The following is a 25604-nucleotide window of genomic DNA, read 5'->3' on the forward strand; positions in this document are numbered from 1 at the left end:
GGGTGTTATAGGGTGTCTCTATTTAACAAAGCATCCTCCCTAATGCACCTTGTTCTGCACCATCACTTGAACAAATTTAAGTGTATGAAAGGAGAAATAAGGATGTCACACACAAAGAAAGCACATCTCTTGAAGCTCCCTCATTCATTCAGGGGGAGCTGCCAAAACTCAACTCTGAAATCCAAACTCTAATTTTCCAAATTTCTTCTTCATTTAATCAAACTCTTGAATCTGATTCACAAGAGTTACCAACATCAAGTAAAATAGTTCAAGAAATTGTGTTTGCCACCCATGAACCAAATTTACTTGGTGAGAGGCTACATGCTGAGGTAGACCTTGATGACACCAACACAAACACATGAGTTTCATTAGTTTTCACTAAAAACCCTGTGATAGTTTGCAATGCACCTTCATGTGCAAATCAACCTTCACAGGTTGTAAGGTTTGAGGGTAGTACTCTTGATGGGGAGCTATCTAAATCCTCTCCAATTTAATTGAGGTTCCTCTTGAGGGAACAACTCCCCTCAAAACCCTAGTTGAGATTGCACTCATATTTAAAGCTAGGAGTTCAATTTCCAATGATCCTGCTATGGGGAGGCAAGTACATCACTTTTAAGTGATAGTGTTTTGAAAGAAACACAAGGGTTTGAGACTAGAGTACATGATAGTAACCTAGTTAACTCCTCTCCAATTCCAATGGAGATTCCCACCACAAGTGGAGAACAGCATATTCACGACCACAGGTCACCCTGTGAGTCAAACTGTGACATCTGTCACATGTGGTTCTACTGAAACTCTACCCTCCACCTCAAAACCCACATATATTCCTTCATCATCCAATCCCACTCAACAACCCTCTTATCTAATCCAACAGTGGCTACACAGTGCTCAATCTCAACCAAGCACTGTGGATGATCTTCTGGTTGATCAACTTTGAGGCCTTGCAAATATCACACAGCACCTGCTCACCACAGACATGACAAATCAAGACTATCAAACAATTCTGCTCAGTTATAATGAAGATGTTGAAAAGAAAAAGCAGAAGATAGTGAATATGGCTGAGCAGGATGGCAATGTGAATGTCTGGCTCTCTAAGGATTTTACCTTGAAGATGGATGAGGTCTTGGCAAACTTTAGGGAAGAATATGTTACCATTTTGGGGAGTAATGCCAAGGTCCTCACTCTATAGGAAGTGTATGATGCAGTCAATGAAGTCCACAAGGCTCAAATCAAGGCTTTTCACCTCTTTGAATCAAGGCTTTTCACCTCTTTGATAAAGCACTTCAAGTGACTTTGACTGGGCATCAGGACAAGATCTGAAAATTGGTGAGGGATAAGTTGGATGAAATTATTCCTTCACAAGTCAAGATCCAATCAAAACTCCAACATTTTGCTGACCAGATGGCAATATTTGATTTGACTACAGCAGATGCAAATGTCAAAAATCTAAATCAATTCTTTGTAGCTTTGATGAAGTGGTTCAATAGCACATCATAAACTCAAATGACACAAGACTCAAGCTGAATCAACTTCATTAAAGTAGATACGATCCATCTACTCTTCTGATAGAAGGAATCAAGGAGGTCGTTCAAGCAACATTTGGCACTCCCACATCTTCCAGCTCTCAACAACAACCCATCTCAACATCAACCAACCTACAGATCCAAGCTCTCCAAAATCAAGTTTCTACCTTACAGTCAATAAATGAGTCTCTAACATCTCAAGTCTCTCAACTCACAGCAATGGTAGCAAGTCAACAGGCTGATATCCAGATCCTAGTGGATTCTCACAAGCACCTACAAATACAAAATTCAGTGTCTTTGGGAGCCATCATGGGTGCACTCAACATTCAACTGCATGCACTTTCAGAAGCTGTGAGGCCTGAAATCCCTACCCCTCTTATCATATCTGCTAACAAGACTAAGGGGGGGATAGAGGCTAGGTTATCAAAATCATCTGTCCAAGCTGCTCAAAAGGACAAAGCCAAAGAAATTGATGTTGAATTGGAGAGGCTCATAAAAGCAGCCGAGGGACCTAGTCTGAGCAGGGAATTTGATGAATTGCTCAAGGCTCTCAGGGCTTCTCTAAACAAAAATTTCTTCACATACAAGAAGGCCTTGGACAAGACAATAAATTTTATAAGGGTGATCTTGGTGACAAGGGATACTTTTTAGGAGAAAAGGATTGTGGTCAACATAAATGACTCTGGGATAGACAGGTGTATACAAGTGTCCCTTAACTATCTCATAATAAAAGGGACATCTGAGTTGGACATTCTGATAAACAAAGTCAACAGAGTGATTCAAGAAGACATTCTCTTGCTAACTGAAAGTAGTTGCTTTTCCAGAAGCATATTTACAGCCAAGCAAGGGAGTGGTATACATCTGTTCTACCACCAAATATTGCAAACACTTCCAAATTCCTAAGCACTGTGTCATGGCAAACAAAAAGCTCATTATGACCTTGGAGTCAGACTTGAAGACTAAGCAGTACAAGACTGCTGAGGATGAAGATATGATCAAGCTATTTGGGAGATATTTGAGAAATCCTGAAGCCAATTTGCCTAAAACTCAAATCAATAAGGATGACTTGGATGACGATGAGCAGAAGAAAGATCAAAAACCTTCTGGCTCAAATCCTAGTCAATCCACCAAGGCAACTGGAAGCACGGAAGTTGCTAAGAAGAAGGGAAATGATGAGAAAAGGGGGATGAGAAGAGAAGAAAGAAGAAGGGGATGATTCAAGAACCAAGAAAAATGTCCAACCAATTCAAATCCAACTTGATCAACCCTGTAAGCCAACAAACTCAAACACTCTACCACCTCTAACCTCTAACCCTAAATTTCTCTACAAACACATTGCAAACAACATACTGAAAATACCAATCACTTCAAGCCAAACTTCTCTAAAGAAAATTTCAAACCTATCTTCATTCAAACCACCAACCAAAATTCATTTCAAATATGTTAGAAAAAAATCAAAGAGACTGCAAGTTACTGAGAGAGCCATCTAGAACTGTTTTAATCAAAATGATTTTCTACCTCTAAATTGGTGCATCACAAATGATGATTATTTTCAACAACTATCTGAAGAAATAGTAAAAATTTGGGTTTTATCATTGAGGAAAGTCAGAATCTACTATCAGGACGGTTCCTACACTTTACTTGGCAGAAATCTAATGGACACATTTTCAACCACGTAGATTAAAAGGGTGATCAACTTACTGAAGGATAAGGATACTTGTACAATGACATGGAGGTTTGTATTGGCTGTATGGTTGATAGAAAGGGAAGAAACAAGTTAATAATTGTTTTAGCCTTTTAAGATTAAGAGGATTATTTAACTACTACATATAAAAGGTAGAAGATACTACTAAAATTTTTAGGAGATTTCTTTGATTGAAATTAGAGATTTGGGAAATAAGAAATTAACACAATCAAATTAGGAAACTGATCGTAAAGTATTAAAAACATTAAAAAGTTATAAAACTATGTTGTAATAATGTGAATTTAGTATAAAATCAAACAACTCTCATAAGATATTTTTCTTATAAACATAGTTTTATAACTTATTTTTAAGATTTTCTTTTGGTATATAAAAATTTAAACGTTAAATTATTACTGAGAAGGAAAAAAAATTATTTATGAAACTACATCTTTTAGGAGTCTTAAAATGTGTTTCAAACTCTCATCACCCAAGGTAAACGTCTTCGGGGTGGGGGACATATGGAGTACTACATAGAAATATATAGAGATATATAAAATCATTAAAATATTAAAGACTACCACTATATATTTTAATAATACTACAAAAATTTGACATAATACTAATAATCAAATCTGAACTTAATGTTAGTGACTAAGAAAATATGAATCTAACAGTAGTGAGTAAAAGAAAAAAAAATATAGTTGAATGATAAGTTTCTAAAGATACGATAAATTGGTTTCCATTTTTCCGAAGCATAACCGTACAAATTACCATCCAGTTTTCAATCTTTAGAGTTCTTATTGGGCAAAACGAAGCCCAAACAAAAATTGCATTTGGAAAGATGAAGCAGCACAAACAAAATTCAAAAAACTTTCGAAATAAATAATTAACTAATTTTTATTAGTTCCATATTTATTAACAATAAAAGACCTCCCATTTATTCATATAATTATTCCAATTAAAAGAAGCCACGTCAAATGATCATTTAATTTTGGAAAAAGTAACATTACACCTTTACCTCAAGGAAAATATGTAATAAGCAATTTTTTTAAAAAAATTTGAAGACACTTCAAGCAAGCTAAATTCGAGTATTACGGAACACTTTTTTTTAAATGTAAATTAATAAATTTACAAATTTTCCATAAAACAAACAATCAAAATATGCAAACCATCTTAAATATATATATATATATATATATATATATAAGAAATTCTTTAGAGGCTTTTGAATTTGTTTTCCATTATATTAAAAAGTAGTTATAATATGATTATGAAGTTTATAAAGACCACAATAGTAATTTTTTTAATGATATTGATAATAATTAAAAATTCCTAAATTCATGCATAATTATAAAGTAAAACATTACCAAATAAAGATCCTTCGAGTATTGAGTACTTTCCTAAATACTAAACAGCGCACCATACTTGACAACTAATACCGATCATGCAATAATCACCTACCCCACCTAAATACGCATCCATTGTATTAAATGAATTCCAACCAGAAACTAGCTAACCGTTGTGATTTTATAACAATTAATTAAAAATTTGCCCATTTGATTGACTTCCGTATGGGACAATACATTTAGTTAGGGTGTAAAAGAATCATCATCAAACATAAATAGGCAGAACATTTCATATGGGTCAAAGCAACGTGATATATTGTTTGCTTCTCCAAATGCATTCTTTAAAAGGCCTGGTATTGTATATATAGATATTTATAAATGGAAGGAGACGAAGAACACATAGTAAATTGGCTTGTATATGGAGTGATCTTATGGTCAAGTTTATTTTTATTGACGAGAAAGATATTTCATAAGCGTTCTTTTGATTTCTGCAACCGCATAGTTTCCACACTTCATGCTTGTTTAGCTGTAACTCTGTCGGTTCTCTCTGTTCAAGATTGGAGATGCCCTGTTTGCCCTTTAGCTTCTCAGCCTACTCCTCTCCAGGTAACTCCTTTCTTGCGTTTATGCGTCACAAACTGATTTTGACTAAGATCTCGTAAACTTCAAGGTCGGCCCTTGGCATGTGTATGTGTATGTTTTTCTAGAGTGCGGGTTTATGTTGCCTGCTTGTAGTAACCTATATGTTATGGAAAAATTTAATGTTGTTTGGTTAATCTTAGCTTTTGGTTAAAGACAGACAGATATAGAAAGAAAGGATTTGTAAAGTGTGTAAATGGGAAATGCAGGCGCAAACATTGGCGATTAGCGTGGCATATCTGATATATGATCTAATATGTTGCTTATTCGACAACCAAATTAAACTCGATAACTCCGTCCACCATTTAGTCAGCATTGTCGGATTGGGAGGAGGCCTTGCCTACAAAATGGTAACTTAGATTATTTTTTCTACTGACCATTCTCAAGTAGCATGATATGTTTGGTTGGTTTGATTTGGTTACACTTTTACCTTGTTATAATCTGGACTTTGATAGTTGGTTCAAAATAGATTGTAGTAATATGATGCTGTAACAATTTTGGCATTGATTAGTGTGGATCAGAGATGGTTGTAGCAATAGCATTAACAGAGATGTCCAGTCCATTTCTTCACATGAGAGAGCTTCTCAAAGAGCTGGGTCACAAGGACTCTGACCTTAATTTAGCTGCTGATGTTAGACTTTTCTCACCCTTTTCTATCTTATTATATATAATTCAATTCAATTGAATTATTTTCTCTAAATTACTCATAATTATAATTTAATAACAGATTTTATTTGCGGTGATATTCTCACTGGCAAGAATGGGCGGGGGACCATACCTCACTTACGTCACTTTGACTGCCGACATACCAATTCTTTTGAAGGTTCCATATTGCTTCCAGTTCTATTTCTATTAAGGTATGATTTTGTATCAAGTGTTAATAAGTTTACTGTCTGCTTGTTTCATGTTTGTATAGACAATGGCTTTGGGGCTGCAGCTGGTTAGTGCTTTCTGGTTCTACAAGATTGCTAGAATGGTCAACTACAAACTTACTAAGAGGACATCTAAACAAGTGCCTTTGAAGTAAAACTCTCCTCCACGCCATAGCTTTATCAAACAATTGTTTGTTTTAGAAGCTAGTTATTGGTTTATTGTGGCATACACCATTTATTCTTGCATCTCAAAATGAATTTTATAGATTGAGTCGCTTGATTTATAAGAATTATATGGCCATTTCTATAATTGTCAAAATTACTTCTAAATTGTAGGATTTAACCATGTCAGCATTAGTAATTAGAGGTGGAAAGATCAATCTCAGTGAAACCGCGAGTGTGTGGGCATTTAAATGTCCGCAAGACTGCAATTGATCATTACCCCTACATAGAGATGAACTACTAATTTTTAGTAACTTGAAGAACTTGCTTGTTTACAACTTGACAGTTGACAAGTTAACTCGATACAAAGGGAGCTTCTTCTTGTTGAAAACAGAAATATTTATAGAAATGATGATGCAGTACTAATTAATCAGATACCTTCATATACTTGATTCCTCTACATCATCTGTGCCTTTTTCATTTGAAGAAGAGTTGTTTTCTTGAACTGGGTTGATTGGATCATCCTCAAACTCTTCTTTGTACATTTCTTCAATCATTGGTTTCCATAGCCGAACTCGGGCATTTATAAACCAATTTGAAATCTTGAAAATGTTTGTAATAATAAAATCAAATCAAATAAATGCCAAAGTAGGTAAAAGAAACATATAAACAAGAAAAAAAAGGCTGAAACTTGTAAAATAAAGAAATTACTTGGTTCTTAGACAAGCCTGTATGTGATGCCAATACAAGCTTTTCAGAGTCATTTGGATATCTTCAAGAAGGAAAAATTATAGGATAAGTCATATTAGTTGGTTAATAAAATATTAACATCAGTAGAAACAACTTACGGATGGAGGAAATGTTCGAAAAGCCACGACCGCAGGATTGTAACTGAATTTTCAGGCAATCCTCTTATCGGCCTCCAAGTTTGGCGCCTGCTCTGAATCATTCCAAGCTGTTGCAGCGATACACGATTTTCTTGATCATTCAAGCTAAGTTGTGACAACCCCATGTTGAGTTTTGGCATATGTTTTCTTCTTATAACACAGATTTGATAAATGATGGCATCTTTTAAGCTGCAAAAATGTCTTGACATTGCTTGAAGTGCAAGAGCAGTGTAAGACTCGCCTGAACCTAAACCAGCTATAACCTCAAATGAAGAAACCACCTCTTCCATATGATGATAATATTGCTCAAATGTACTCTCAACCTGTAAAATACCACAAGAAAAAGCACCTAGTAAAGAAACAACTTAAATGGCAGAATCATTAAACGCACAAACTTATGTTTAAAGAATTTTTCGATATCCTACTGATAAGACTCATTCCCTGCCCCCAGGACCAAAGTTATGAGTTTGAATCATCACTTCCCTCAATTAAAATACTATATCATATTTTCAAAAAAGGTAATTCTCTTGGTGCTTCAACACACACCTCCTTTAACAAAGAAATGAGTTTTGATAGTTTAGCTTCAAGTTGTGGTTTCTGCGAGGACAACACATTGTTGAGCAAGTCTGATCTTAGTTCAGAAGAAACCCCCAAGGACCCTTTTTTGTCAGTGGGAGATAATTTTTTGATATATTCCTCATTGCTCACTTGGACTAATTTTCCACCAACACTAATAGCTTCTTCAAGAAGGGACTGAGTCGGTTTCAGATATTTTGATTCCCCTACAGCAATCATATAAGACTCTGTTCCATAGAAGTTGGAAGATATTTGATGATGTGATGGTAAGGAGGAAGCAAAAGAACTATCCGAGATCGAATAGACATTGCTGCCATGATCCATCGCAGGGTTACAGGAGTAAGTAGGACTCATGATATCTGAAGTTGAAGGTCTTTGCCTGTATTGAGCTGGAGGAAGTAGCATTAAAGAGCCCAAAGATAGCGATAATTTCTGCGTATGAGCACTGCTTTCATTTGGTGTTTGATCAAAGAGATTTGGCAACTGTCTGGTATAGTTTATTTCAGATTCATTGGCCAGTGGAGGAACTTGAAGAAGGTCTACTGATCTAGACATTCTTTTACCAAGAGTCTGAATGTTAGGCAAAGGCCTCATAGAGTGATGATATGCATTGCCTATTAAATCAGCTCCAAAAGCATCCAAATGTTGGTTTTCAGTCTGTGTTTGATTAGAAATGGAGTCTGGATTAAGAAACTGGTGAAGAGTGTTTGAGGTTGGGGGTGAATCTTGGCGATCCATCAGTGTAGTACAAGAAGAGAATGTTGTTGATAAATACTCCTATATCTTTAGAAAACTATGAACTGATAGTAAAGATGTTATGTGACTTGGTGACTTTTAAAAGAGGTGGAGGTCAATCAAAAAAATGGAATTCTGTAAAGCAACCAGTGGATTATGGACATAAAAGAGATTTTCTAGTCCATGAGCAAATAAAGACAAGTAACTATCAAGACTTTGAGTTCCCATTTTCATGTAAAATAAGGGTCTACGTACGAGTGCATGCACTTATCCCTCCACCTGATATTAGTTCGTTTTAATTACAAAACTTCCATTAATTCTCTCTTTCTCTTTGTATATGCAATCCAAATCCCTTATTCATAATTATTTCAACATGTTTTACCGCTCTTATTATTGGTGGAGTAACACTTCTTCTATTACCCAAATACACCTCTTATGAATATATCTTACGGCCCTTATTATCGGAAAATTATGATTATATCTTGCCGTACCTATTATCAACTCGACAATGATAATTATGTTGCAACAACTATCCAAGGACCTGGAACCCTATATATGTCTGCATATGCAGACACAAATGGACTGTAGATACATTGCTCAAGCCTGAAGGTCGACCTATCAAGCAGCCTAGGTACATGTATGAGAGCAGCTGAGCGCTGTAAACCTAGAGACATAGACCCCTTGCAAAAGTTACAAATCAAAGGGAAAAAAAATGTAAAATGACAAAGAGATGGTCCCATCTTCCCTGAATACAAAAAAACAACCAAAAGCATTAAGCCACCAGCTTTAATGCCTATTCCTTGCATATCTTCGGGACACTAAAAAAAGTAGTTTCAGCTGCCCAGCCTCTCTCTTTCTCTCTGTATCTATGTAATAGTACTATAGAAAGAACCCAAATTAGATTGTTCAGCTGATTGAGATTGTGTCATCTGAAAAAAGAAATAAAATATAGAAGTTGGGCTGTCTTTTGCACACTCCCGGTTTTAAGATTGTCTGCTGCTTGTGAATCTGTATATAATTTGTACATGTTACCTATTGAAAATATTGAAAGAACATCCTACTAGCTTTCTCTAATATATCAGTCATTAGATAAAAATATCCTGTTTACATTTCACTAATATCACATCATGGAACTCCTGCTTACATTTAGATTGCTGGTGAGAGATTTAACTGGCTTTAGTTTTCTTGACATTGAAAGATGGGATTTGGTTGCATCAATAGATTTTTGTATCAAGTTTAATTAATTTCTTGGTTGGTCTGTTCTGAGTTCTTTTATTCAGTACTGAAATAATGATTACTCTGGTTTGTAGTTTTATTCAAGAACCACCACCTTATGATTAAAGTTGCTGCACAAACTGGCAACTGGAAATCTGTATCATATCTATGTCTCTGTCTTCACCCCGTACACTGTTCAAATAATAAACCAACGCAACCATAAAGAAAAACCCTGTAGCTAGAGAAGTTTACGGATACATTTTAGGCATGTAATCAAGTGGAGTGAAGTTGATCCCAGTTCCAACTCCATATAATGGTCCAAAAGGACTTGTTTAGAGAAACAAGCAACTTGATTGTTTTCTTTACTTCTTAGAGCAAATCCAGAGTGACCTTGCCTTGGAGCATCTCAATGGGTTGTCAAACTAAACTAATTGTCAATTTTGTCAAATTATCATATATCTTAATATTTTATTTTCACTCAATTTTATATCAACTTGACAACATTCTAATCTAATAGTTAGCAAACTTTAATTGTTGACTATGTGATCCCTTAAATTAAATTGTAAATGACTCATAAACTAAAAAAGACATTATTGATATGAAATTTTTGCATTTGTATATGTATTTTAACCATTTTAGGAAGTTGCCAAGTTTTGACAATCTTGAGAGGCAACCTCTTGGCAACCATACAACTCTAATAGGTTGGCAACCAAGGGTGTCATGCCACATAAGATTTGACAACCTCTTGGCAACCTCTATTGGAGATGCTCTCAAAGTCCAACAATATCGTACTACATGCCTTATAAATATAATAAAATATAATCTACTAGTAATTTAAGACATGATTTTTGTATATTAACTCCAACAATATGTCTTATAATGGTGCATTATTATTAGTATAATATTATATTTGAATTACAATTGGAGGGAAAGAAAAGATGAGAGAGAAGAGATGTGTTAAAAAAGAGGGAAAATAATTTTTTATTGATACTAATTAAATAAGTCTTAAAAATGAGGCATTTGATAAATGTCTTGGTGTTTTAAGGCACCACTAGGACATTGTTGGAGCACTCATTTATACAAAATTCCTCAAATTCTAATTTAGGACATGAGTTTAGGGTACTCGACTTGCTCTAAAAATATTATAAAATATGATGTCCTAGTAATTTAGGACAATATTCTCATGTATGCACTCCAACAAGAATGCCTTATAGTTGTGACTTATCATTATAATAATATTATATTTGAATTATATTTTGAGGGAATGGAAAATATGAGAGAGAAGATATGTGTAAAAAAAGAGGGAATAATTTTTTATTGAAAAAATTGAAATAAGGCCTAGTAGAGCCTTAAAAATGAGGCATGTGATGGATGTCCTAGTATTTTAAGGTACCATTAGGATATTGTTGAAGCATCTAATTAATCAAAATATCTCAAATTATAGTTTAGGATAAAAATTTAAGGCACTGTTGGACTTACGAGGCCTTTATATTTTTGTAGACAATGCAGAGGACTTGTTATGTTTTTCATGATCGAGTAACATATGTGATATGTTTAAACCACCCCCAGGGTCTAAGGTCTTTATCACCCCAAGTTCTTATATTTGATTCTTAGATTTAATTTTTAAGTGAACACTTGGATTTAAGTCATGGGTCATGGCAAGTAGGATGATCCTTAGATTTAATTTTAAATTTTAAGTGGAGGCTCGAATTTAAAGGGTCATGGCTAATGTTTTAAAAATCAGCCGATGAATCGGAATTCAGGCAGTTCTTGTTTTGATTAATCGGAATCGGGTTAAACTATATTTTTTTTAAAGATCGGTCAAAAGCCGATCGATTCAGTTAAATTGGTCAGTTCGGGTTAAAAATCGGTCAATTCGATCAAAATGTGAAAATTAATAATAAATAATTTTTTTTAAAGAAAAATTGAAATTCAAAATAATAGTTAATATTTAATAATAATATATTAACTTATATTGACTATCACATGTGTAACACCCCCAAATCCGGGGTCAGAGGATTTGGTCGTCACTATGAAACCTCAATCCAAATCAACCTGATTAATCAATAATTAAATGCCAGCGGAAGATATTTATCATAAATGACCCCAAACTAATCAAAGATCTTTTAAGGTTACAGTTCTAGAAATAAGAATTCCAAATTCCATAAAAAAATCACTTTCTTTTAAAACTCTTTTCAATAAATTCCAAACTCAAAGCTAAACCCACTAGTATAACTTTGAAATGAAGTATACTAGGCCCAACTATAAAATAACACAATTATAATATAATATAATATAAACAACTTTATACAATAAAACTTACACTAGTTCGTAAACCCTGGACCATCCACCTTCCAAGAGCTTCTTCTTTGCTTCCTCGAATTACGCAGCTAATTAGCGCAAGCTAATCCTCACTGGAGGTTAAATTTGAAAACAGGCAAGTATGAGCGAAAGAAATGCTCAGCAAGATTATTATAACGAATATAGGGTCGTTTTGATATAAAACCGACATCTGCATCAGAGCAGAACATTTAAAATCATAATTGCTGAATCATAAAACTCTTTTTGATATTTTCAAGCGAAAGGCTTCAGCAATACTTTGAATCTTGACGAGAATAAAACTCGTAAAACAGTGTTTACGGAAATATCGTAAACAACAATAACGTGAAACAGTGATTATGGATTGAATCATAAACTTTACTCAAAACCGAACTCTTGAAATTAATACTTATTTTGCTGTAATATCAAATTAGATATCAATACGACCTTTGATGCTCACAACCTACCCGCGCTAAAATAGGAAAGTCAACATCACTCATCTATACTAATACCACCTTTGATATTTAACAACAACGTAAGTATCAGCATAAATCAGAATCTGAATCAAAACCGTAATTCACTCTTATTCCAAAACAGAAACAATAGATAAATCATTTATTCTATGAATATCAAAAACGATATTATAATTTAGATTAAGATCATCCTTCGACGGACGTACTATCACATGCTGATCATCCCGTGTGATAGCACAAGGTCATGATTCATAGAAACGTGACCCCAAAAACACGAGTACTCAAACAAAAGGCAATATACCTGCCTGTGGCAAAAATGGTGTCATAATATTCCATATGACACTTAGAAATAGCCCTCCGCTGGACCGTCCGTCCCGGTCACTTACGCAATTATGATCCAATCTTAAAACCTTTTATTGAAATGGGGTCATAATAATCGACACCCAAACTAATTTTATTTCCCCCAATTATTGGGTAGGAATATTCACAACTAAATCACTTTTCTCAAAATCCAAAACATTTATAAATCCGATAATTGGATAAGTAAAATCACTTGACTATTCTGAACATAGAATATCAGATGAGTATTTGCTTAAACAGAATTATTTAATTCAGTGATATGTAAAACATTTATCGATTCTAAGCTGAGAATAGGGAAAGCAATCCTTGCATCACAAGATTTAAAATAAATATCACTTGAATAATAAGTGATGATAGGGATACTTTCCTTTGGGTTTTAGCAGTTAGTCACACTCGCAAAGACGCATCTATTCTGATATTTCGTCTCAAAATATCACCGTCCTTCCTTTCAACACTTCACCGATATGCTGCTCCTGCGATTGCTAGAAGCCAGATATCCAATGTCATTCCGTCTTACTCTTTATCCATCGACTTGTCCCGATCAACTCGACAGATCCGCATCTATAATTAAAATATAAAACTTTAATCGTCTAATCGATAATCACTCGACGAATTACGCGTTAAAACCCTATCGTCTACCCATACGATAGCCCACACATAAATATAACAGACAAACACATGACTCTTGATCCACATACACACATAATTCACATAACACGTAAACACATAACTCACGTATCACATAATTCATATCACATATGACTCGGTTCACTAAAAGGTTTGACTCGGTACATTTAAAACTGAAATCGGGTCAAAAATATAATTTATCGATTAAAAATCGACTCAGAATGATTCGTAAAACAAGCGACCTTTGGAAACAAAATGATTTGGGTCTCGAAAGTATTTTTATTGAAATCGGAATATTTTTCTGAGTCTAGAGGCGTTCGTTTCATATTAAACGGACGAACAGTCGATTTATTATGAATTTTTGAACATTTTTCGGAATTAAAACGGTCTCCGACTCATTTAATAATTAAATAATATGGCTCGAACACCCGAAATAATTTTATAAGAATTATCGAGCCTGGAAAATAATTTAAAATAATATTTTAAAGCTCGAAACTATTTTCGGAATTTTTAAACCAAAAATGAATAATTAAATCCAATTAAATAATCAATTAAAATTATTTAATAATTAATTAAATCAATTAATCAATTAATATTTAAATTAATTGACTAATTAAATAATTAATTATCAATTAAAATTAATTATTTAAATAATTTAGATTTAATTTCGAATTAAAAATAATTTTTAGAATTAAAAATAATGAATTTTGGGAATTTAAAATATTTAAAAATATTTTCTAAAAATAATTATAAAAAGAAAATACATTTTCTGAAAATTATAAAACAGAAATCTGATTTTTGTAAGTTTTTAAAATTGCAGGGGTTTAAATGTAAATATGAGAAAAGAACGATGGCTAAACTGCTAGTTAGCCATCGTCTTCCTCCCTTCTTCGCCGGCGACGGTCGGGGAAACCATTAACGGCAACCCCCGCTGTACGAAGTTTTTCCGACGACCGAATTATAACCTAGATGTAACACCCCCAGATCCGGGGTCGGGGATCCGGGTTGTCACGGTCTTTCTTTCCACAATATCACTTCACTTAATTAATAATAATTAACCTCATGCTGTGACCCCACACTAACACACACCACAACCCGTTATAGTCTCAGAGATGAAATTGAAATAAGTACAAGTCTTTGAATCCACAATTTAAAATTATTACAACCCAAAATGATTACTTGATAATTTACAGTTAATTGCCATTATCTGCCACAAGTTATAATTATACATAATTTGATTCTCAAAAGTAGATGGTCTGAACTACAATGGATCTACCTCTGCAGCTATAGCAGCTACAACATCATCGGGAAGACGCGGGACGCTTCCCACGCGCTTGCGCTGGGTCTGCTGGAGTCTGGCCATCTCTCCTAACTGTTGTTGTGTGATGAAGAAATAAAGCAAGAGTGAGCCTTACAGCTCGCAAGATAATATGTAGTGATAACAATAATACAAGTATCTAAATGGATACTTACTAGAATCTTTATCGTGTGTAAGATAATTACTTACTAGATATAAGTAAAAACAAGGAATGAAGTTACCAATACTTCCCCACACTTATATCATTTATAAAGCTACTTGAACTATCACCGTTCAAAGTATAATAAAATTCACGGGGTCATCCCATAGATGAGACCACAAGTAAAACTTAAAAATATTTGATCTTTGAAATATTTTGAAAAGAAATGAAGTTACGAGATACTTCATTCAATGGATACACCAATAAAAATGTTTGACCCTGTCAATGCTTCGGCAACCACCCATTAGTAGCCTTTCAATCGAAATGCTACGGGTAGTGTTGCAGAATTATCCAAATGGATGATGAACTCATTACGGGAGTTTACCGCGCCAGGAAGACCACTTACGATGATCAGTCGTAGTAGTACAACCCCACCATTTTCTACATGTAGAGGAGAACCTGTCGGATTTACTTGTCAACCGAACACTGAACTCCTAAGGAATGGACCGCCTTAGCGGAACTTCCAGGCCATTTGGGCCAATATAATAAGGCTGGGCCGGCGCTACTCGACCACTTACGCCACTCCTAGTTCAGATGAAATCCATGACTCTGAAACGTAAAGCTCGTTTCCCCCTTTCCCCAAGTAGAAACTTGTTGATACGGCTCCAACAAGAAGTCGTATCTAGTTGGAAAGGAAAACTCATCGATATTTCCCAGGCGATGCCTGTTAATGGATTAACTTGTTCCAAGAATTTTACTTCCCGAATATTGGGTAAGTAATCAAAAACTCTTTTACCAAGACAGCAACCTTGTTGCGAATATAAAACACACCACCGAGCTGGATCCCCCATGTTTTGAGCGAGTATTTAAATCCCCTTTTTAAAAGGAAGATCTTAAATATAAAAATAGTTTTGGGATCCGCTCTAACTTTTGAAAATCATTTTAAAGACTCGAAAACACTTTAAAGAGTGTTTGGAGTAAAACTGATTTAATGAAGTAAATCAGTCCCCAGAATATTTAGAAAATGACTGAATGTTAATATTTAAATAATATTCCCATAAAGAATAATCTTTATAAAAATAATTGAAGTAGAAGTATTAAAACTTATACTTGAAACGAGTATTAAATAACCAAAGATATACTTATATGAAAGTACTATCTTTATTTGAATAATCGAAAATAAGTTTGATTATTGACACCTTATTCTTTAATAAAATAAAGAATATACCTCGACAAATAATCGGAGTCATAGATCCTCAAATGAATATTCAAATAATATTCATTAAATAATATAAACTGAGTCATAAGCCTTCGAATGAATATTTAAGTAATATTCAGATAAATAAACAAAAGGAGTCATACGCCTTCGAATAATATTCGAAATAATATTCAATAATAAAATAAAGTTTAAAGTTATCGAATAAACCTTATTCGATTAATAGTTTAGAAAAACTATAACCATATATATATATAAATATATATATATATATCCATATCCATATATACAAAAATCTACTCGGGATCCTCGACTCCCGGTTGTAGAAAATATTTTCACCTTTGGGTCCCTATACTAAGGGTATATGCAAGTTACCGCTATCCTCTAGCATAGGTATTATCAACTGAACCAACAAATATATATTTCAAGAATATGAAACAGGCATGCATATATACCATATCACATGCTACAATATATCGCAAGAATTTGCTAAATAACCAATATGCATTTATCGCAAGATCATGCATATACAAATGTATACATCACAACAACAGTATAACGGATAGAATACTTGCCTGAGCGACTTGGGGGTGAGAAAGGCTCGGGACGAGTCTGGTAACCTATAAACAACAAGTAAGTTGGAATTAAACCAAAATCACTTGTAAATCTATACTTTAACTAACTTAGACTCTAACGCTTGTTTTGCGCTCACCGATTCGCTTAAGTCACTCGGGTAACCTCGGCTCCACCATTTTTAATAATTTAACCATTACGAGTTTTAAAGCGATTCCTTCGCGAGTGTCTTACCAACTGCCTAACACACTTACCATAAATGTTTCATACATTAATTAACCCTTTTTGGTCTTTAACCTATGTTTCAAAGTAAGGCGAGGGAAAAAGTTTCGTTCGCGAAACGCCGTTACTTGAAACGGTCGTTTCTCCTAAACCGTGCATCGGAATCGAACGAACTACATATCAAAACGAAGCTCGTAACATGAGCTATCTAAACATGGCAGTGGTCATAATCTAGCAGGGGGTTCTCGGGTCCTAATGCTATGCACAAAAACAGTCCAAAGAAAATCGGACGTTACGACGGCTATGTTTACGCGATTTCCCGATTTTTAACCATTCAAAACCAACCACAAACCAACCTCAAATCCAACATACAACCAACATCCATCCTCATCACATCATAATAACCCCAACCAATTCAATTTAATCAATTATACTTATGCCTAAGCTTAATTTAACCATACTTAAGTTCTTTTAATCAAAACCACAACATTTACCATTCCATTTCACTACCATTCCAAATCCCAAACTCTAAATCACAACAACAAGCTACAATATCATCCTACCAATCAAAATAATCTTATAATACATAGGAATCTAGGGTTTGGAGATGGTATACCTTCCTTGAAGTGGTGGGATGAGCTAGGAAGCCTTAAGAAGCTTTGAGAAGTCTTAGGAAAGCTTGGATCTTCAAGAAAAACAATAAAACTTCAAGTTAAAAAACTTGAAAACACTATTCATAGTCTTCTTCTTTGATTAAATGAAGAAGATTGAGAAGGAATTGATGGCTTAAACTCATGGTATAGCCCTAACTATGCATGAAGATGATTAGGGAATTTACTCACCAATTTAGGAAGCTTGGATCTTGAATTTTTGAAAATTCTTGCCTAATGAATAGTAAAAAGCCGAGAGCTTCAAGAACAAGGCCTTGGTTGCTTTTTATTTTTGATGAAAATGATTTTACTTGGCTTGGTTGATTGGTTTTTGTGCTTGCTTTAGTCAATTACCTTCATGCCCTTGAATTTGTGTGGTTCTCATTCAACCACACCTCCTTCCTTCCCATGTCATGCTTATGTCATCCTCATGATGTCATCCTCCCTTCCTTGTCCTCTTTCTATTGGTTGGATGACATCATTCCCACTAATCCCTTTGATTATCTTCCTAATCGTTTGCCTAATGACCGCTGATCTGTTATATGGTTCGCTTAACTTTCGTTCTCGTTTATCGTTTGAAGGATCATACCCGGGATCTTATTACTTAGGTTCCCTTAACCTTTCTCAATACATTATATTCCTTTTTATGATCCTCTATTATAATCCTTTAATTTAAATCCTTTTTATCCTGTTACCTTATACTCAATTCTCTCCGTATCTTGTGGATTTCCGGGAAAAACCAAAGTGTTCGGAATTGGATTCTGACGATCTTTACATACACTTATATACTTCATAGAGTACTAATAATATCCCATAAGATCAATAACAGAACCCCTACATAGCGTGGCATGAAAAGTTTTCTCATTCAGCAAAAACACTATTCATAAGGGTTTCAAAATTTCTCAAAAATTGGGGTTATTACAGTCTCCCCTCCTTAAAAGGATTCCGTCCCGGAATCAGATAGAAAACAAATGGGGATACTTTCTTAGCATTACACTTTCTAACTCTCGAGTCAATTTTCCCACATTGTGGTTCTACCACCAAACTCTGCCTAGTTTGATAATCCTTCTCCTAAGCACTTGTTCCTTTTTACTCTATAACCCTTTCTGGTTGCTCCATATAGGTTACGTCGGGTTGCATATCTATGCGCTCATATGCCTCTATTTATCTGGCATCTGAATTACACTTCCTTAACATTGATACATGAAACACGTTACGACCTGCTACATGTTCGGGGTTAGGGCTAGCTCATATGCTAACTTCCCAAACGTCTTAATATATCCAAGGGTCCAACAAATTGTAGTCTTAGCTTTCCTTTCTTTCCGAACCTCATCAATCCTTTCCAAGGGATACCTATAACATTACTAGGTCCCCTATTTCATACTCTTTATCCTTTCGTGTCAAATCAACATACTTATCATGTCCATCTTGGGCTACTACCAGCCGTCCTCTGATTAGATCTATCATATCCTTGGTCCTTTGGACTACTGCGGGTCCGAGCATCTTGCGCTCTACAACTTCATCCTAACATAAGGGAGATCGACATTGTCTTCCCTCAAGGATCTCATAAGGCGACATCTCGATAATGACATGTGATCTATTGTCGTAAGATAACTCAATCCGAATTAAGTGATCATTCCAAATTCTTTCAAGTCTATTGCACAGACTATCATTATTGCTTTTAGCATTAGAGCTTCTGCTTCTCAATACCCATTCTTTTCCAGTTCGTAATCGCTACTACCTTCCGTTCCTAATATTATACTGGTTATACTTTTGCTCGTTAGCGTTCTATAACCTTTTAATAACCACGTCAACCTTAGTATCACGAATGTGTTTCCATTCCGAATACTACCACAACTTTATTACTCCTTTTTCAGCTGTTTCTATTTTCGAAAGCTTAATCCTTCATATAGAAGTAAAAGAATTTATTGAGAGATCACTATGATCATGAACACTTGTTATATCGCATAGTTAGTACAGAAGGTGGCCAGCCTTTAGTACTTGACAAGCAATTAAACAATAGATGGTATCCTACTAGGCTTCTATCACACAGATAGATAGTCATTCGGCAATACCTCCCCTTTCTGGAAGGGTTGTTCTTCTCAGCTTACATGAAATGAAAAGAAGAGAAAAGAACGAATTGAAGAGAATTGTATATATGAAAAAAATATACTGCCACAAAATATCTGGCTTGGAACCTACCTCTGAACTATAGAGGTTTGTCATAGGAGAACAAAACATATATGTATTTATATCAACATCAAGTATTATAGCATCGCATTTCACATGCCTAAATATTTTCGCCATTCCGTCCATCATTCTTTGGACCCATGCTCTTCCTCGAGCTTATACACAATCACCTTTGAAACTCCCTCGATATCGAAAATCGAATCTGGGATCTCATTCTAGACCTCATCGTTACTAGAATCCATTTCTATACCGCAACCTTCTTCGTATGGGTAATACTACTCTTTATCGATAAGAAGGAATAAATATATCATAGGTAGATACTCTACTTAATTAGTCTATCAATGATAACTTATACACTACCACTACCCAATTGGTGGTATTCAATCTCAACATCCATTCCAATACAACTCTCACGGTTATAATCAGCTCATTACTCGTAGAATCATTGCTGCCTTACTATGGTCCACCACTGACCTACTGTAGTCATTCATTTTCCATGAAGTCTTAATAGCTAACCATACGGAGTCCATACATCTCGTATCTAATTCTCCTAAGGAGTTAACATAACCACCAATCACAATTCATGAAGAACACTCCAAACTCTGACGTACTTTCATGACATGAAGCAGATAAAATTGCAGAAGAGTTTCAATCAAAGCAACGATAGCAGGTTAATACCATTCTTAATCATATGCCTTAAATAGAAGACTTAACTCAAAGGTTCGTCTAGTCCTTTTGGAAACATGGTCCTGGCTTATCCCAAGATAGGACCTCCTAAGATAGATAGCCCGTTCAAGGCGATTACACGAATTAAACTTTTACCAACTACTATTACGGTTGGGTATTGCACAGTCATCAGAAGGAATGTCAATCTTCTAAACCATAATACAACCTTCACAGCTTTAACCATCATCACTGTATTCTTTGGCACAAGCGCCTACAATTATCCTCTTACCTTTAAAGTGTCGACCACCTCTTTGGCCTTTCCTGATATTAAAATTTCCTTATAGTCAATGTCATTTTAACCACCTCCAAATAAATTTTCTACCTTATTTCAATCACTGCTTTTGTGAAGATGTATTCCTTAAAATCTGATGAGTAAAAAAAAAATATCACCATTTTTCCATAAGTTATTGCCTCAGTCTTTAGAGGTTAATCACTGTCACGACTGACTCTCAATCATACTTAGAACATCTTTTATCTTAAGTCTTAATTGCCCTGAATAATTTCAACCTTTACTGGTTCGATCCATACTTTCTCGTGGGTTAACACGTGCCCCACTTGGCATCATTATAATTATGTCATATTTCCTTTATCAACATTTTTATTCTTGAGAATTTCGAATATTTCCTTTCTCCTTGTAAAACCTCTAAGGTTATCCTTCAATCGTTCCTCCTGTATTCCCTATATACAGGGCATATCAAAATACCATTTACTGATACTAGAACCATTGTCTATATACTTCTGAAAAATTTCTCCACTGATCCTTAAAGGTTATTATTACCTTAATCCTTTCCAATTCATACTGTCAAAACTCATACTATCCCTATTAAGGGTGAAATGCCAACCTTTATGCATTCCCCTAGGATTCGTTTTAAGTTACCGATGTTCTATCCTTAATTCCACCTTTAAAAAGGTACAAGCATCCTTCCATGGATAAATAAAGTCATATATCCCTGATAAGGGTATCTTATTCAATCATTTCCACCTCGATAGTCTATACCGAATTTCACAATAGCATCCTTATTCAAGTTAAGGTCAATCCACATAGCCTCCAAACGATAAAAATGGTTATCCGCTTTTCTTTCCTGATTTGGTAATGATCACATGGATGATCTGGAAGATATTGGTCGTGTTCAACGTGAACTTCTTCTTAATAAATCCTTATTTACTTTTGTTGTTTATCTCAACAGTCACCTCAATGTTGGGATATCTTTCATACCTGGCGTCTCCCTTTCTGGGTATCAAGCCACCGGTCTTACACTTCACATTCTTGAAGGTCACTTCCTTCATCCAATTTTCCTAATTTCTTACTTCCTTGTCTCCTCAGTCTATCCGCGTCTCATTATTTATCCTTCAAACTATCTCAAGGTTTCCTCAAATCCTCCCAACTTACAGGGGGTAAACTATATATATCTCTTATGTCTTCCACCATCAACTTTAACTCATGGTGAATCACCTTCATCCTGACGATTACTTACTTTTCTATTTCTATTACTATGAGTCTTTAAGGTTTCCTCATACCCAACTCCCTTATCATTCCTCAAACTCTTTTGCCTTTATATCCCTTTCCACTTCAGTTCCTTTTTATTTCCCTTTCTCTTATCATTATTTCATGAACCAACACAACATAAGCATTGATTTCAAACATCCCGTCATTCTGGATTCGTGTCCTTAGAACGAATCTTGACAACTTTTACAACTTAAATTCACAATTCATCATACTCGTCTGCCTTTGTTCTGGCTCTAAAGCTTTTACACTCTCTCCATAACCTTGGGAATTACTTTCCCGAAAACAATTGGCTGAACTTTAATCAGTTTATCATAACCTCTGGCTCCGTACCTTTCTTGGTCTTTCACCAGTGGGTGGTCTCTCTCTTAGGAGGGTAAGTGATAAAAACAGTCTTTTGTGATTCGTCAATCATTTAGAATCTCAAATGATTCCTATATTTCCTTTAGCCAGGCTCTTGCCTCGACTGGGTCAGCTTGTTCCTTGGAACTCTGAGAGCTTAGCGACTTAGAGGTCCTGAAAGAATTTCACACCACATTGTTTCCTCAAGGTGGTGGTTGGGGATAATGGTCTAAGTTCTGTCTAGACTGGTCCATAAATTGTCGTATAGGAGTACCATCTCGGGTCTCCTTTCCTTACTCGACTTTCTGTTTCCTTAGTATGAAATGTTTCAACCTTCTCCCATAATCGGGGTTATCTTATACATTAAAAACCTTGTCTTCCACTCTATTATGTTATGGGTTCTTTCTTTCTTGATGGCAACCTCCCTGACTATCACATTCAGGGTTTGCCCTAAATCTTATTCCTCAAACTATGGCTCTCATCTAAGTTCTTATCCTTAAGCTCTTGAACTTTTGGAACCCAAATTCTGTAGGAATACCTCATTATTCCCTTATCATTTTTCTCGGTATTAATCTTTTATCTAATTGTTAACTCTCTGCCTTCATTCATCACTTTTTCTGGCACAATATGTTCTCTTCCAAAAATTCGGTCTGTATTGCAATCTCAAACAGCTTTTCGGTACCGGCTCCGGTTACCTTCATATCTATTTCCATTTTTTTCAAAATCTCTTATCAACTTTCCCAAAGACATTAACCTCTTGAGTCTCTCCTTCTTACTAAGGGCATCAGCCACCACATTGGCTTTCCCCGAATGATAAAGAATCTCCCAATCATAATTCTTGATTAGCTCTAACCGCCTCCTCGGGCATATGTTGAGCTCTCTCTATGGGAAAATGTACTAGAGTACTTATGGTTTGTGAATCTCATACTTCTCTCCATACAAGTAGTGCCTCAAACCTTTAGGGCAAAACTATTGCCACGAGCCTAAGCTCATGGGCGGGGATATCGAATTTCATATTACCTTAATTGTCTTGACATGTACGCGATTACCTTACCGTGCTGCATAAGCACGCACCCTAAGCCCTAGTGCGAAGCGTCACTATACTTCACAAAATCTCCTTTTCCATCCGGCAACGCCAGCATAGGGGCCATCACCAATCTTTGCTTCAGTTCTTGAAAGCTGTTCTCGCATTTCCCTGTCCATTCAAACTTCTCAGTCTTACGAGTAAGCCGCGTTAAAGGGGCTACTATCTTTACAACTTGAACGAACCTCCGGTAGTGACCGGCCAATCCTACCTCTGGTAGTCGACCAAACCATGGTCATCAATTCATCAGTGGTCCTTTATCCAATCCTGTCAGGATCCTCCATGGGATCCTCCTCAACAACTATCCCTTCTAGGACAACATCCTCAACCGCTAAATCCTCAATATCAACATCATCCGGTCCTGCATTAGGACACTCTATCGGATCCACAATCCGATCTCCAATTAGTAATAAAATATCATCGCGATGTTGCTCCTCAACATCAGGGTTCGGAGTCCCGCTACCATATACGATAACGAACTACGCTCCTATCACGATATTTATAAGGGTTCCCATAAGGGTTTTAACTGTCAGTACTACGTTAGGTAGCCCGACTATGAACTTGGCAAGAGTTCTTATTATCTTTGTGAACTTATTATCTTAACGTCCCATCATCTCTCAGGTTTATAACGCTTAGCTCTGATACCACTTCTGTAACACCCCCAGATCCGGGGTCGGGGATCCGGGTTGTCACGGTCTTTCTTTCCACAATATCACTTCACTTAATTAATAATAATTAACCTCATGCTGTGACCCCACACTAACACACACCACAACCCGTTATAGTCTCAGAGATGAAATTGAAATAAGTACAAGTCTTTGAATCCACAATTTAAAATTATTACAACCCAAAATGATTACTTGATAATTTACAGTTAATTGCCATTATCTGCCACAAGTTATAATTATACATAATTTGATTCTCAAAAGTAGATGGTCTGAACTACAATGGATCTACCTCTGCAGCTATAGCAGCTACAACATCATCGGGAAGACGCGGGATGCTTCCCACGCGCTTGCGCTGGGTCTGCTGGAGTCTGGCCATCTCTCCTAACTGTTGTTGTGTGATGAAGAAATAAAGCAAGAGTGAGCCTTACAGCTCGCAAGATAATATGTAGTGATAACAATAATACAAGTATCTAAATGGATACTTACTAGAATCTTTATCGTGTGTAAGATAATTACTTACTAGATATAAGTAAAAACAAGGAATGAAGTTACCAATACTTCCCCACACTTATATCATTTATAAAGCTACTTGAACTATCACCGTTCAAAGTATAATAAAATTCACGGGGTCATCCCATAGATGAGACCACAAGTAAAACTTAAAAATATTTGATCTTTGAAATATTTTGAAAAGAAATGAAGTTACGAGATACTTCATTCAATGGATACACCAATAAAAATGTTTGACCCTGTCAATGCTTCGGCAACCACCCATTAGTAGCCTTTCAATCGAAATGCTACGGGTAGTGTTGCAGAATTATCCAAATGGATGATGAACTCATTACGGGAGTTTACCACGCCAGGAAGACCACTTACGATGATCAGTCGTAGTAGTACAACCCCACCATTTTCTACATGTAGAGGAGAACCTGTCGGATTTACTTGTCAACCGAACACTGAACTCCTAAGGAATGGACCGCCTTAGCGGAACTTCCAGGACATTTGGGCCAATATAATAAGGCTGGGCCGGCGCTACTCGACCACTTACGCCACTCCTAGTTCAGATGAAATCCATGACTCTGAAACGTAAAGCTCGTTTCCCCCTTTCCCCAAGTAGAAACTTGTTGATACGGCTCCAACAAGAAGTCGTATCTAGTTGGAAAGGAAAACTCATCGATATTTCCCAGGCGATGCCTGTTAATGGATTAACTTGTTCCAAGAATTTTACTTCCCGAATATTGGGTAAGTAATCAAAAACTCTTTTACCAAGACAGCAACCTTGTTGCGAATATAAAACACACCACCGAGCTGGATCCCCCATGTTTTGAGCGAGTATTTAAATCCCCTTTTTAAAAGGAAGATCTTAAATATAAAAATAGTTTTGGGATCCGCTCTAACTTTTGAAAATCATTTTAAAGACTCGAAAACACTTTAAAGAGTGTTTGGAGTAAAACTGATTTAATGAAGTAAATCAGTCCCCAGAATATTTAGAAAATGACTGAATGTTAATATTTAAATAATATTCCCATAAAGAATAATCTTTATAAAAATAAT

General features: G+C 35.5%; 2 protein-coding genes across 2 annotated transcripts; one reads left to right on the forward strand and one right to left on the reverse strand.

Moving 5' to 3' along the window:
* The first annotated feature begins 4812 nt into the window (after nt 1-4812).
* LOC141687439 (uncharacterized) lies at nt 4813-6383 on the forward strand. The gene is made up of 5 exons (XM_074492713.1): nt 4813-5159; nt 5402-5542; nt 5704-5823; nt 5920-6015; nt 6109-6383. Exons 1-5 carry the CDS (start codon nt 4932-4934, stop codon nt 6217-6219), a joined length of 696 nt encoding a protein of 231 aa, XP_074348814.1. The 5' UTR covers nt 4813-4931; the 3' UTR covers nt 6220-6383.
* Nucleotides 6384-6559: 176 nt separating this feature from the next.
* LOC141687438 (BEL1-like homeodomain protein 11) lies at nt 6560-8547 on the reverse strand. Its single transcript, XM_074492712.1, has 4 exons — nt 7660-8547; nt 7075-7436; nt 6938-6998; nt 6560-6828 (listed from the first exon to the last, which is right to left on the reverse strand). Exons 1-4 carry the CDS (start codon nt 8425-8427, stop codon nt 6667-6669), a joined length of 1353 nt encoding a protein of 450 aa, XP_074348813.1. The 5' UTR covers nt 8428-8547; the 3' UTR covers nt 6560-6666.
* Nucleotides 8548-25604: the final 17057 nt, after the last annotated feature.

Source organism: Apium graveolens, chromosome 9, assembly GCF_009905375.1.
Source record: "Apium graveolens cultivar Ventura chromosome 9, ASM990537v1, whole genome shotgun sequence".
In the NCBI taxonomy this organism is placed as follows: domain Eukaryota; kingdom Viridiplantae; phylum Streptophyta; class Magnoliopsida; order Apiales; family Apiaceae; genus Apium; species Apium graveolens.